General features: G+C 38.7%; 3 protein-coding genes across 10 annotated transcripts in view; 2 read left to right on the plus strand and 1 right to left on the minus strand.

The window, feature by feature from the left end:
- Positions 1-73: 73 nt before the first annotated feature.
- Positions 74-12,934, minus strand: part of zdhhc16a (zDHHC palmitoyltransferase 16a) — a 14,775-nt gene continuing 1,914 nt past the window's right edge. The window contains exons 1-11 of one of the 4 annotated variants that reach the window (XM_008321970.3): positions 4,105-4,245; positions 2,777-3,034; positions 2,497-2,691; positions 2,309-2,397; positions 2,203-2,231; positions 1,980-2,113; positions 1,699-1,785; positions 1,526-1,611; positions 996-1,119; positions 836-906; positions 74-720 (exon numbers count right to left, since the gene is read on the minus strand). In XM_008321970.3, the coding sequence (XP_008320192.1) occupies positions 618-720; positions 836-906; positions 996-1,119; positions 1,526-1,611; positions 1,699-1,785; positions 1,980-2,113; positions 2,203-2,231; positions 2,309-2,397; positions 2,497-2,691; positions 2,777-3,028 (1,170 nt within the window). In that variant the 5' untranslated portion in view covers positions 3,029-3,034; positions 4,105-4,245 and the 3' untranslated portion in view covers positions 74-617. Of the gene's footprint in view, positions 721-835; positions 907-995; positions 1,120-1,525; positions 1,612-1,698; positions 1,786-1,979; positions 2,114-2,202; positions 2,232-2,308; positions 2,398-2,496; positions 2,692-2,776; positions 4,246-12,934 lie in introns of those variants that run through there. The other 3 variants (XM_025060526.1, XM_025060525.1, XR_003051227.1) reach the window with 3 other exon arrangements.
- On the plus strand, positions 4,308-6,758 carry mettl18 (methyltransferase 18, RPL3 N3-histidine). 4 transcript variants are annotated; one of them, XM_008321972.2, is made up of 2 exons: positions 4,308-4,680; positions 5,660-6,758. In XM_008321972.2, exons 1-2 carry the CDS (start codon positions 4,567-4,569, stop codon positions 6,629-6,631), a joined length of 1,086 nt encoding a protein of 361 aa, XP_008320194.1. In that variant the 5' UTR covers positions 4,308-4,566; the 3' UTR covers positions 6,632-6,758. The 4 variants fall into 4 exon arrangements, with proteins under 4 accessions (XP_008320194.1, XP_008320195.1, XP_008320196.1 ...); XM_008321973.2 differs by having other exon boundaries at positions 5,663-6,758; XM_008321974.2 differs by having other exon boundaries at positions 4,308-4,671.
- The window catches only part of sufu (suppressor of fused homolog (Drosophila)), a 6,594-nt gene continuing 4,973 nt past the window's right edge, over positions 11,314-12,934 (plus strand). Inside the window, exons 1-3 of one of the 2 annotated variants that reach the window (XM_008321978.3) lie at positions 11,314-11,679; positions 12,406-12,540; positions 12,674-12,810. In XM_008321978.3, coding sequence (XP_008320200.1) covers positions 11,531-11,679; positions 12,406-12,540; positions 12,674-12,810 — 421 coding nt within the window. In that variant the 5' untranslated portion in view covers positions 11,314-11,530. The remainder of the gene's footprint in view (positions 11,680-12,405; positions 12,541-12,673; positions 12,811-12,934) is intronic. The other variant, XM_008321977.3, reaches the window with a different exon arrangement.

Genomic DNA, 12,934 nt, shown 5'->3' on the forward strand with positions numbered 1-12,934 from the left:
AAAAACAGTACTTTGTGATATAAATAAATTGGTGACCATGCCTGTAGTACAATTCAATTAATGACAAAATAAATACAATCATATTAAACCAATTTAATTAACTTACCAAGTACAAAAACACATAAATAGCAAATTGTCATGAAGCTTATTTTCTCCTCGAGGGTTTGAATCAAATGATAATATTGGACTGGCTAGCAAATGATAGAGGAAAATGAAATTATTTATATTATGAGCTTCTTTTTTTTCCATTTTCCTACAGAAATGTCAGTTTTAAATAACATTCTAAATTTAAATTTCTACAGTGACAACAAGAGAGCATGGTTTTTGTAACTAAAGATGTTGTTCACTTAACACGAATGTGGTCTGGACACAAATTTGAAATCAAGCGATGTTACTCTGTACATCAAACTTGTGTGGAAACACAAGATTCTCAGTCATCCGGGTCATAGTCAAGGTTGAAGAGTTCTGTTAGTCAACTGGACGTGAGAAATTCCACATCCATTCGCCTAACAGAACTCTTCAAGCTCCCACATCAAACTTGTGGCATTTAAACTGTGGAAAAATATATGTAACAGACAATGTTGCAGCAATTTTGAGGTATTGGAGATCGACATTCATCATACAGGTATCAAGTCCTGTTTGAATGGAAAAAAGTCCCACGTCATCCCGTCACCGTATGGAGGATGTCCAGAAGGAAGGAGAACTCGCGTCACCCAGTGACTAGGAACAAAAGATAATACTCATTGTTTAAAAAAAAATTAAAATCCCAAAATCATTAACAATAAAACCAGGAAACATTAAAAGAAAATCCCCATCAAAACCCAGGAAAACACACCTTTTCTTCTCCACACCCAGAAAAACTTTCCAGTTATTTAGCTTGCCATAGTTGAAGGGGTTTTTGTAAATCTGTCACGGATGTAAAAAATAAATTAGATGTTATTTTAAATTAAAAACCTTTTTTTAATATATTTTATGCAGTCATCACACTATCCTACCTTTCCTTGCTTTGTCATCCGCTTTGCTTCCTTCTTGTTGATATGTCTCTCTATACTAGTTTCACCTTTAGATATGAGAAGGCCGTGCCATATTGTTAGAGCTCCCATGGCGACTCCAACTGTGCTGAGAAAACAAAAAACAGCACATTTTTTTCAGTGTCAAAGTGGGCACCAACTAACTCCTCCGGTTGTCAATTTAATTTCTATGTTAATCAAATGTAATAGTTGGATTTGCCTTGGAACTGTTTAAAAAACACTTGTGTTCTTTCTATTTCTTACTGGTGTTTTTCAACTAAAGCAATATTTAAATAAAAATGCATTTTAACCCCAGACACTTTATTATCAGTTCATTGTACGCAACTCCTTGTAGAAGCTCCTTAATTTCTTAGCTTTAATGTAGCAATAACAGCTAAACCAGCCCATGAATAACCAAGTGATTACACGTCAAGGGATATCACAGTTCAGTTAGTTAAAGTTAGCACAAAGATACCCAAAAAATATGTGGAATATTTTACACTTGCATATTTTACCTGGTAAGGACCCACATGTAGATGATGCTCTTGTTAATCATCTTGTCCTTTAAGGTATAGACTGGTGCAGAGGTGTCCCCATTTGTCTTCAAAAAAATTAGAAGAAATTAACAATATACTACTAGGTAAACTAATACAATATTATAGAATTGTTCTGTGGATCAACAATGTACCTGCGCAGCAGACAGCAGCCCTACAAGAAGTCCCAAGTTCCCTGTTATTGCTACCCCTGGCTTGTCCATATCCAAATGCTTCAAGCGCTAATAGAAGAACCCACAGAGAACCACCACGGGTTAAACCTCCAGTAACGGTAAAACACAGTCAACCACCATGAAAGAAGACACCATTCAGAAACAGAAGAAGCCTAACATGAAATAATTCAAAGACCAATAGAGCAAGTAGCCTTGCAGACAAAATCAGGTTAAAGGTATTTCAATAATCTGGAAAGTCTCACCTCATGTGCGTTGTATGCATCCAAAAACAAGTTTCTGCCACTGATGGTGCAGTAAAAGCAGCCCAAGGTCATGAAAAGGCAGTAGGAGAAAAAATAGCGGTGATTAAAATGGCCCACACAATTATTTAGCCATGCTAGAATGGTAACATTAAGGAAAAGAAGAATTTCTTCGCTGTGACTTGATTTTTCTTATGATAGAATTTAAGTCCAACCCAAAGGATACGACAATGATGGTCCATTTTCAGAATGCATCTGCAAAGAAAAATATTTTTTTTCAAAAATGCTGCAACATTGTCCGTTTCATCCTAAATAGAAGAAAAATTATTTACCTGTTACAGATGCCACAGTGGTGTGTTCTCGCTGGTTTGGGCATGATACATTTTTTGCAGATGGACACAAATGGAGAGTCATTTTTTTCCTGGATAAATAAGACATTTAGCACTGCATCAGGAAATGTTAATAGTAAACATAATAATCACATGTGATGAAAAGCGGAAAAGTTGTGTTGCTCTTTTACTTTTGGAGGACCCCCAGGTAAAGTCTTTGCAGCTTTATAGTAATGAAAGCTAATCATTACTATGATCCAATTTCCATAACAAAGATGCCAAAGAATCCATAACGGTGTGTATGTGTTGAGGACCAGCGGCAGTAGGACTACATAGGCAATCACCATGATGGAGCTGGTTAGTATAACCACCAGACAAACAAAGACCTGCCAGAAAAGCACAGCCACAGAAGATTATTTAAGAAAAAAAACATCCTTTTGCTCAATTTGTTCAAAACGTACACAAACTCACCATCCCAAACCAACGGGTGATATAATCCACAGTCCAAAATACTGGTTCGAAGACTGAGTCAAAAACCACATCTGAGTCAGTGAGGGAGTTAAAACACAGCGACTGCATCAGTAGCCTTGTATAGGCCCACAGTTCTCTGACCCACAAAGGCAACCTGTTTCGTCCTTTTCTGGAACATGACCGTAACTGTACACAGCGCAGCAGGTGGAAGGCAGAGCCAGGACCCAAACGCATCCTGCACCTGTAAAGCATAACCCACTGCAACAAAACCATATTAATGTCGGAATTATTTTTGTACTCCATGGCTCTGTGGCACACAGATTGATTTTTAATGGTAGACTTGGCCTGCAACTACAATGTGAGGCTTACTTCAGATAGTCAACTGTGTGGCCAGAAAATAGAGCTGTGTTTATTAGTTAATAAAGTTCAGGTTAATATAACATTAACTAGAAAGCAATTTACCTTCAAATAAAACTCATTAATTCTATCTTTTATCCAATGCACAAGGGAAGAAAACTTACCCTGGATATTTCCTACTATTCCAGAACAGACAATTCTATAAGATATTTTATTTCATTTCCTGAAAACAACATTCTCTGCCAGCTGATAATTATTTTCAGAAGGTTCTTCTACAACTATGTCTAGGAAGTAACCTGACTCAGGTTTATGCCAAATGTCTGAAGGGAACCACAATCCTGTCCAGCAGCATTCTTGGCAGGGTGAGCAAGAGCAGGGTGGGGTCAGGGTGGAGGTTAAACGGTTGGTAGCTACCTGTAGGTAAAGGGCATCGCCTTGCAGGTTTTTTTAATTAGGCAAAAAAAAAAAATTAACCTCCACATAATTATAGACTGACACATTTAAGGATCTACTTAGGTTTACCATCTAATGCAGAGGGTCTATGTAATCAACTCTCATTTTACATTTAAGCATGCAGGAGAAGATTGGCAGCGGTAGCATTCAGTTATCAACAAAACATACATGGTATTTACTTCATTTGACAAATTAAAACTTCTCCCATACGGTTACCTCCATGGAAAAGGGTGATTTACTCTTCATATTTTAAGGTGTGTGTGTGTGTGTGTACTCAAAAAAGCATCAGTAAAAATCGGTTGATATTCATTTTTACCCAACACTCAACTTACATCCCAATAAAAATGCACATTTTTATTTACAAGTTAAACATAACATACATAATAACATCTGAAATCCTAAACGTCGCCAAATCCGTGTTGTTTGCAAGCCATTGTTTGGATACCTGCCCCACTGCGATGCTGCTCGTATATTTGACATGTTTTAAAATATAATACGTTTATTTTAGAGCTACTTACTGTACTATAAAGGCAACGCAGCTGTTGGAGAAAGACCTCCCTTCGACATTGCCGAAAAAGTTGTTTTTAGTTCCACATTCAAGGAAAGGAAGAGCAGGATTTAGAATATTCCTTGACAGATCTGAATCCTGATCCAATCAGTCAGTACGCATGCGTCTCGTCAGCGCCTAATGCATTGTGGTACTTTGAGTCAGGAAAAGTGTCAAACATAGATCCGTCTGCATTAATGTGCCAAATATTTTGCTATGCTACACGTCTCTTAGATTTGTGTATTTAATCATGCTTTTACGGTTTATTCAACTTTATTAAAATACACTTGGATATCCAAGACCGGTCATGTTTGCCCCCAGAACTGTGGGATTTGTAGTTTTTCTGCGAATTTTTGCTGCGCACTCTGCCATGTGGGATTGCGGCACACGATATTAGCAACATTCTGGTTTAAATATTTACCGGTCTCATACCATGTCCTTTAGTTTTAATTTCGATGTCCCAAAGCAAATTGTAAACCCTGACTTCACCCGTGAAAAGGAAGGGCACAACGAAAAAAAAGATAATGCTGCAACATCTGTAAGTAACGTAAGTTCATTGTTATATTATTTTATAAGAAACCCAAACTGTTCGACAGTACAACTCGCTACGTGTGAGACTCAATAGGTCATTAAGTGTGGACTTGCAGAAACGTTTCTTAAGACCGGCTACTGGTTGTCAATCATTCAGACTTGGTCAAAATAATATTGAATCTTCAGTCACAACTTTTGACACCACAGCACTAAGGTCACGTTGGTAATATGTGATACATTTCCCCTGAAAACAGATTGTGTCAATCAAACGTCACGTCATTTACTGCATTTAGGCGTTAAAAATATGTCAAGCAGAAAAGAAATCCCGTGGTCTGGTCAAGTATAGTTACAGGAACAGTTTGAGCAACTAGTCGGTGCTTCGTGGTTGTGAGTCAGTCTGCGTGACAGATTTTTATCAGAGGATTGTGGGAGTTCATCAACTCCTGTATCAGTACCTGGTATTAGAGAGGTTTTTTAAAAATTAAAAAAAATTAAAAATAAAACTGAATATATGTTTCAAGACCAAGTGGTTTGTTTGTTGTTTTAGTCAGTTGACACGTGGTAACTAGGCATTATAGCCCTCCAGTTATGATAAATCAAAACTCAAATTGTGCCTAGTTGTCGTCTTGGATTGTCTCTCAGTTTTTCAGCATTCTGAGCTTAAAAGTTTCATTCTGACAACATCACAGGGTTTCCCCACCAATAGTTTTTTTCATGTTATTTAAATTGTATTGGCAGCTGTTCCTCTGTTTGAGTTCAATTACTGACACCTGGTTTATTTTAGACCATAAAACATTCCCCCAAAAAATCCAATCACTTTCAAAAGGACAAAAACAAAAGGAAGAGAACACAGGCAGCAGACAGTGCAACTAAAGGTGAACAGATAATAACATATGTTTAATGGCCTATTCAAAAGTGCTGTCTAGGTATGTTGCTTGCTTAACCTGGGAAACTCCTGCGTTTTCAGTTCATCATCCACACTTCTTTTTTTTTAGAAGCAAGTCAATACAACACCATCAGAGCCGGTAAAAGAAGCCAAAGAGTACCTTCCAGTACCTGACCTACAGTTCCTTCTGCTGGATGCTGTCACTGAAACTGTAACTATTGGAACTCTTCCTCCTCTTCAGTTCCTCAACGAGACTGTTTTTGAGAAGACCTCCTCAGAAAGAGAAGATGATGAAAAAATTCTTTCTCGCACAGCAGAGCAGAGGTCTGATCTCATCTCCGGTGTGTACGAAGGAGGACTGAAAGTGTGGGAGTGCACTTATGACCTTTTAGAGCTCATCGACAGAGACGGGGAGACCTTTGAAGGAAAGACGGTCTTAGATTTGGGCTGCGGTTCTGGACTTCTGGGGATACTGGCACTCAAGAGAAGAGCCAGCAACGTCCATTTCCAAGATTATAACAGTACTGTTATTGAAGAGCTCACTGTTCCAAATGTAATTCTAAACCTTCAAGATGATGATGACGAAGAGAGTGAAGTTGAGAGAAAAAAAGGGACGGGAAAGGGGAAAAAACAGGAGGAAGACGGCACGACCAAAACGTCAACAGACAAATGTGAGGAAAAATCAGAGAGCCCCCCACCAAAGAAAAGAGCCAACGACCTGTCCCAAAACCCATTACTCACAAAGTGCCGCTTTTTTTCTGGTGACTGGAGCACATTTCTACCATTGGTTCTAAGTTCAGACCCACCAATCAGATATGACATAATATTAACCTCGGAGACAATTTACAACACAGCCTACTACCCTGCCCTCCATGAGACACTCCACAAACTGCTGGCACCAGAAGGACTCGTCTACCTCGCCACCAAGTCCCACTACTTTGGGGTTGGCGGTGGACTGCACTTGTTTGAGACCTACGTGGAACAAAGGGGTATTTTCTCTGTCCAGCATGTATGGGATGGGGACGAAGGACTCCAGAGACATGTAGTAATTCTACGTTTTCTAAAGCCAAAAGACACTTAACTCATGTCTATCAGAGGGTCTTCAACCAAAACAAATATTAAAATGATTTTTGTCATGAATAAAAAATGTTTTCAGTGACATTACTTTTCAATGACAGTGATATCTTCAATAAAAAATTGGTAATTTTTTTCATTTTCTCATTTCCTCTTTGTTGTTGGTCATATGCACCTCTTTGACTTTCTTTATAGACGTGTGAATGGGTCTTCCTCTAATTGCAGTGCTGCTGAAAAGGGGTGGCCACAGGTCCTCAGATACACACTGAGGAAGGAAGGGAAATGGGCTCAGTGACCTTTGTGAGTGCATTTCCCCAGTGTTCAAACAGCAGCATGAAAGCCAGGCTTGTTTCTGAAGTCTAGCGCAAAATGTCAATTGCAACTTATCCCTGCAGCCCAAGGATGCCGTTTGAAAGTGGTCTCTACAGTCGCTGCACAACAGCAACGTGAGGGAACTTAGAGCAGCTGTGTGTCTGTGAAACTGAAATTATTTATTCCACCTCTTCAAGTGTGACTGTCTAATGACATGGGTTTTGAAAACTAGGAACTCAGTAGTTTCGCAGTATCATTCTGGGTGTTTCTGGTGTTGAAAGATAAATGTATTACAACCCCGTCTGGCTGTTGACTGGATGAGGCTTTATATGTAGTTTTGATTCCAACTACACCTGATCTGATCCCAAAACAATATCCATCCATCCATTTTCATCCACTTTTCCGTTACCGGGTTGCGGGGGCAGCAGTCACCACCCAAATCACACTGCACCGTACCAACCCCCCTGAACCTTCCTGCAGGTGGTGAGTCCCAACCGCCCTAACCAGGATTCGATCTTGCCCAGGAAGTGAACCCGTGGGTTCCACACCAATGACAGACATTGTCTCTGGGCCAAAGCGCCACCCCTAAACAATATACTCTGACATTTTTAGTTGAATGTGAGGATGGTGTTGTGTGTGTGCAAAGCCAAATAATGGATATTGTAATCTAGGATTAAATTGTCATAAATTATTCAGGCCCAAATCACTCGAGATAAGAAATCAGGTTTTGTTTTATTCTTCACTGGACTGTTTGACAATAACCTCAGCCAAGTAAAAAAAAACCTTTTCACCTCCTTTTAAAGGAAACCAGTTAGTTATTCTGACTGGGTTTTTTTGAGGAAGTATACTGTATACAATTTCTAGTACTGTTTCTCGTATTTAGGTAGACTGAATAAAGAATGAGGAAACCAGCAGAGTTTTACACAACCAGTGAACACTACTGGTTTGATCATTACTATTTACTGAATTGTTTAAAAGCAGGGTTGAACCCTTCTGGGCCACTCCTGTCACACTCTTTAACCGGACTATGACCTGTGAGTTATTTTTGTGAATCAGTGTTTGATTAAACTGTCTTATCACACCTGACCTGTGTAATGACATCAGCTTCATGACAGTTCGCATGAATCACTCCCAACCTAAACAAACCCATGATGTAAATGGATTAAAAATAAGAAGAAAGTTTTCTAGGGAAGTAATGTCAGCAGCACCAACATGTCGCCACATGTTGCAGCCTGTGTCAAGACACATTTTCTGATCACATTGTATGCATACATTCTGTAGTATTTATCATATTAAAGATTCTCGCATACAGAACAATGAACGCGTAGTTTCTGTTTGCGTGTGCTCTGCCGGCAGTGTTCCAGTGAGACTGCCTCGTCATTCACTCTCATCTCGACAGCTGTTCGTGGCCTGTGGGGGAATTCCTAGTTCTGCGAGTAGACACAGCCTTTCCCCTGCTTACTTTATGGGAAGAGGGGGCAGGGCCGGTGAAATGGTTTTCCTCAGAAACTATTATGCGTTGATTCACTCTGAGGGGGTGTGTGCTCACTCCCACAGTTTCCTTCTTACTGGGAAGTGACACTCTGGCTTACCGTACAGAGGGAGCGTTTGAAAAACAGAAGGGAGGGAGGGAGGAAGGGAGGGAGGAGAGAAAGACAGAGAGTGGCTGATGGGTGATGTGAAAGGTGGTGGTATTTAAGGTCCTGCTCTGAATGTCAGACAGTGTGCAGTATCCTTTCTTGGCACTTGGAAGGACATGAGAGAGCCAGTAGAACATACGGGTGAGCAGCGAGAGATGTTTCAAGGTACATCCATTCAACTTGGAGAGACACGCTGGTGATTCCTCTGCTGGTGATTCCACTGCTGGTGATTCCTCTGCTGGTGATGGGACTGCTGAGGTGTTTCTATGATTGGCCCTGCTGTCCAGGCAGGCATTCTGGAGTCAGGTGTAGAACCTATTAATCCAGTATCTGGGAGGGAAAATCCTTTGGTAGGTAAAGAAGAAAAACTCAAACATTTCTACAACGAAGATTTTATACATCTTTTATTTTCACATGCCACAGATCTGTAACTTTAAAAGCTTCTGTTTCTTCACAAGGTATTTTTTAATGTGTACATTGTTTTATCACAGCTCTACCAGTTTGCTGTTTGAACAGGGCTGTTTATTTAAATACAGGCTCTAAGTCAGGGTTCATGTCCTCACTGTGGATTTCCTATTAATGAAGAGTCAATGTAGATATTGATTGTTTTCTCGTCTAAATACCGGAAAGACTGGAGTTTTCTGCAAACAATGAGGTATGTCTCCCCTCAGAATGTTCAATGTGCCATAATGCACGTATGACGTTCGTTTAGTTTAATGAGTCACAGTCACTAAGATAACGTCCAGGAAATGTCTTACTGGTGAATGTCATTGTCCAAACAAGCCTGGACTGGGGGATTTTTTTTTTTTTTTTTTGTATTAATTTGCAGTAGATCCTGTGGTGCTGGTAGTGTTTCTTTGATTCTTTGTTTTTTTTTCAGTCTTAGAATGTGTTTACTAATTAAAAACACTAATACTATAATTATTATTGTTGTTATTATTATGTATTTCACTAATATTACAGTGGGCAGTTTCATTTAATTTCAGTGGCTGTCCTGCTCTTCCAGGAACACTTGTGTTGTCAAATAATATCCCAATCTCCTGTATTATTTTATCCACTTGCCACAACAGCGTCATAATTTTTCTAACATTGGTTTTGCTTTAATTAAAAACCAATGTGTATTTAAATTAGCCAGTTTGCTAGCATTATTTTATGCTTTTTTGTGTGCAATGTCAGTTAGAGATTAAACCTCTTGCTCAATCTTTGGAGGGAAGCAACAGGGCTAATGATGTCATCACTTACTAAGAAAAGGGATGGACACGTCAGTATATGGCCTAATATGTTACACATCACATATATCACAACCTTTGTCTGTAAATTCATTTTGCTTGCTCTGACTCACTCCCCTACATCAAGATAAGGAGCTGCGCGAAAGCACGAGTTGCATTTAAGGGATTAAGCCATTCAAAGATCAGGATGATTTGGTGGACCACGTTCTGAAAAGTATTACACCATGAGAACTGAATTCCATAGATGGTGGCATCTCCAGGTGTCATCTATGGGCTCAGTTCTTTTGCCGTGGTACTGTTTACAGCTACAGGGATTTCTTCAAACCGGAGGTTGAAAGTCGTGACCACGACATATATTTTATTGAGGACATATTAATGTTTGAGTGAGCTACTGTTGTTGGTCTAAATCAATCAGTGTCTGAATGACTCTACAGGGTACCAATGTTCATTAATGTGTTGTATGGTGATAATAAAATTATGTAAATTTAATAATCTGCCTCTGTTTTGTTTGTTTTTTTGCCACAATGCAACTTTATTTGATCATATTAACAGACACTTAAACAAAACCAACATGATCAAATTTAATTCAAATCAAACATACTGATACAGGAGTACTGGGTTAAAGCTGACCCTAAGTCAGTGGTGCGCTGCACACAAATTAATGTAGAGGCCCAAACTGAAAAAATAAAACCAAACCTTAAATTAATTGTTAAAAAGAAATATTTAAAATACCAATGCTTTTATCTGTCCTATCAAGGAAGTAATATTATAAACTACCTTGACAGCATTTTTTTTACCCTTCATGAGTGTCCTCTAATTGAAGTTATTTTCCATTCTCTCTCCGTGAATACTTAATAAAAGAATCTGACATTTCTTTTGAATTAATGTGGGATACAGTCATGAATACTTTTTAAAAAAATACTTTTTTAAAATTAATTTCTTTTGAATTAATGTGGGATACAGGAAAACCCTTGTTAAGTAACCCAAATGACAACATGCCAGAAAATGAAAACTAAGGGGGTAACGTTTAACATCTAAACTATATAACATGAAAAAAAAAATCTAAACTATATAGCATGAAAAAAAAGAAAATTAATTTATTTATGTGGGGAGTGGCACAGGAGTGTACATCTAAAAAGTCTTGGAAATATAACTGCAGTAACTGAATATTTCATAATTACACACCGTTTAGCCTTTAAAACCTAAAATAACAAACCTAATGATCTATTATTGACATAGTTCATTCAAAACTCAATAGGTGTTATCGTTAGTAACAAAAAAACTGAATCATTCTTTTCACTGATTACAAGAGTTTTTTCTTTGAAGGTCCATTTGCTCTGTGGCCCCTTAACCACCTCGTAAGAACCGGAGATCAAAGTGTCACCTACTGTTTGATTGACAAAGTGTTGACCAATTAGAATAAACTACATATGCAGACAAAAAGTAACCTTTATTTTCATTGGTTAATATTGGCTATCGTTCAGTGACGTCGCGTCAGTGCATCCTTTCAGCCAATAGTGGCTTATTTTGTGTAAAGGATGAGCAACAGGCTGGGCCACAGTAGAACAGCGTTCGAAGTTAGAACTGTTTACTTTTGGACAGATCTGCTACTAGAATGTCTTTGTGTTTTAATTGTATTTTTTAATTAAATCGAAGCCTCATACAAGGATATTTTGCCACCGAGTCGTTTAATAAGGCAAACTTAATTCTGTTTAAGACCGTGGCATGGATGAGGTACGGCCTAGCAGTGGTGCTCAAGCCCACGGGCTGGTGCCGCTGTTTCCTCCCGGGTTGCAGGCTATTTACGGGGAATGCCGGCGACTTTATCCCGAGCAGGCTAACCCGCTTCAAGTAACAGCCATTGTTAAATACTGGTAGGTCTTCTGTGTCCTATTGTTGCTTCTCCTACACATCGGTGCTCACAGACAGTGGGCAGCAACAGTGTAAAAGTTTAGCTGCTTAGCTTAGCTTCCAAGCTAACGCTTCTTCACGTAAACCCAGGAGTTTAAACCGATCTCACTGCAGGTTTTGGAGCTGCTCTTTCTTACCAGTCCACTTACAGTACTGTGCAAGAGCCTCCCAACACAAGTTTTGTTGTTTGGGCAAAGTTTGTGATGGATTTTGTTGTTTGTAATGACTGTATATATTAGTTTTCGTTAATGCCATGAAACAGACCACATAATACATAAACTAACTTACTAAGTAAGGTGACAAAATCAGAATCGCCTACGTCTAAAGGATAATGATAATTTTCACAAATACTGTTATTAATATACAATGATTTTTCTTGAAGACCTTTCTAATCCCCATATTCAAGCTACATCACTGTCCTGATTGTGCTTCCACGATTAGTTGATTAATTAAATGCTAACCTGTGCATTACTCCGATTTGAGTCATCCTTGAATTTATTTTAGTACCAGTCCAATATTTTATACTTTTGTATAGAACGACAGTTTGGTCTTTAAGTATATATTTTAGTTGTCTTGCACAGTGCTGGCCGCTAGGGTAAAATGTCACGCTGTTACTTTGTCTATCTGCCTATCTAGCACCTCATGCTAATTTGTCATGATTAATGTGTTTATTCTCTTGTTACTCACAGGTTAGGGGGACCAGATCCACTGGACTACATCAGTATGTATAGGAACATGGGCTGTCCAAGTCAGGACGTCCAGGAGCATTGGCACTATGTCAGCTTTGGACTGAGTGATCTATATGGGGACAACCGGGTTCATGAGTTAGTATTTATTTTTGTATTAATTACATTTACATTACTTTTTTCATAACAATTACAAGATATGTTTAATATTTGTAGGAACTCATGCAACCACAAACAGTAGATTTAACAAACAACTGTGTGCGTGTGTCAGATTTACAGGTTCTGATGGACCCAGTGGGTTCGGTTTTGAGCTAACCTTTAGACTCAAGCGAGAGGTGGGAGAGACGGCACCACCAACCTGGCCAGCTGAACTTATGCAAGGATTATCTCGCTATGTTTTTCAGTCAGGTGAGAACCCAGAAATATTTATATTCATAATCATTTGTATTTATACCTTCTAGTGCTTTAAAAGATATATATTTAGTTTTCTGATCAATATGTTTTTAATTGCGAAACAGAACGAGACTATATT

Source organism: Cynoglossus semilaevis, chromosome 12 (genome assembly GCF_000523025.1).
Source record: "Cynoglossus semilaevis isolate Cse_v1.0 chromosome 12, Cse_v1.0, whole genome shotgun sequence".
NCBI lineage: Eukaryota > Metazoa > Chordata > Actinopteri > Pleuronectiformes > Cynoglossidae > Cynoglossus > Cynoglossus semilaevis.

Excerpts from the sequence above, each read along its gene's own strand:
- mettl18 (XM_008321972.2), top strand. The coding sequence starts at position 4,567 with ATGTCCTTTAGTTTTAATTTCGATGTCCCAAAGCAAATTGTAAACCCT. Across the intron at positions 4,681-5,659 it reads CTGCAACATCTGTAAGTAAC|AAGCAAGTCAATACAACACC; the intron begins GTAAGTTCATTG and ends CTTTTTTTTTAG.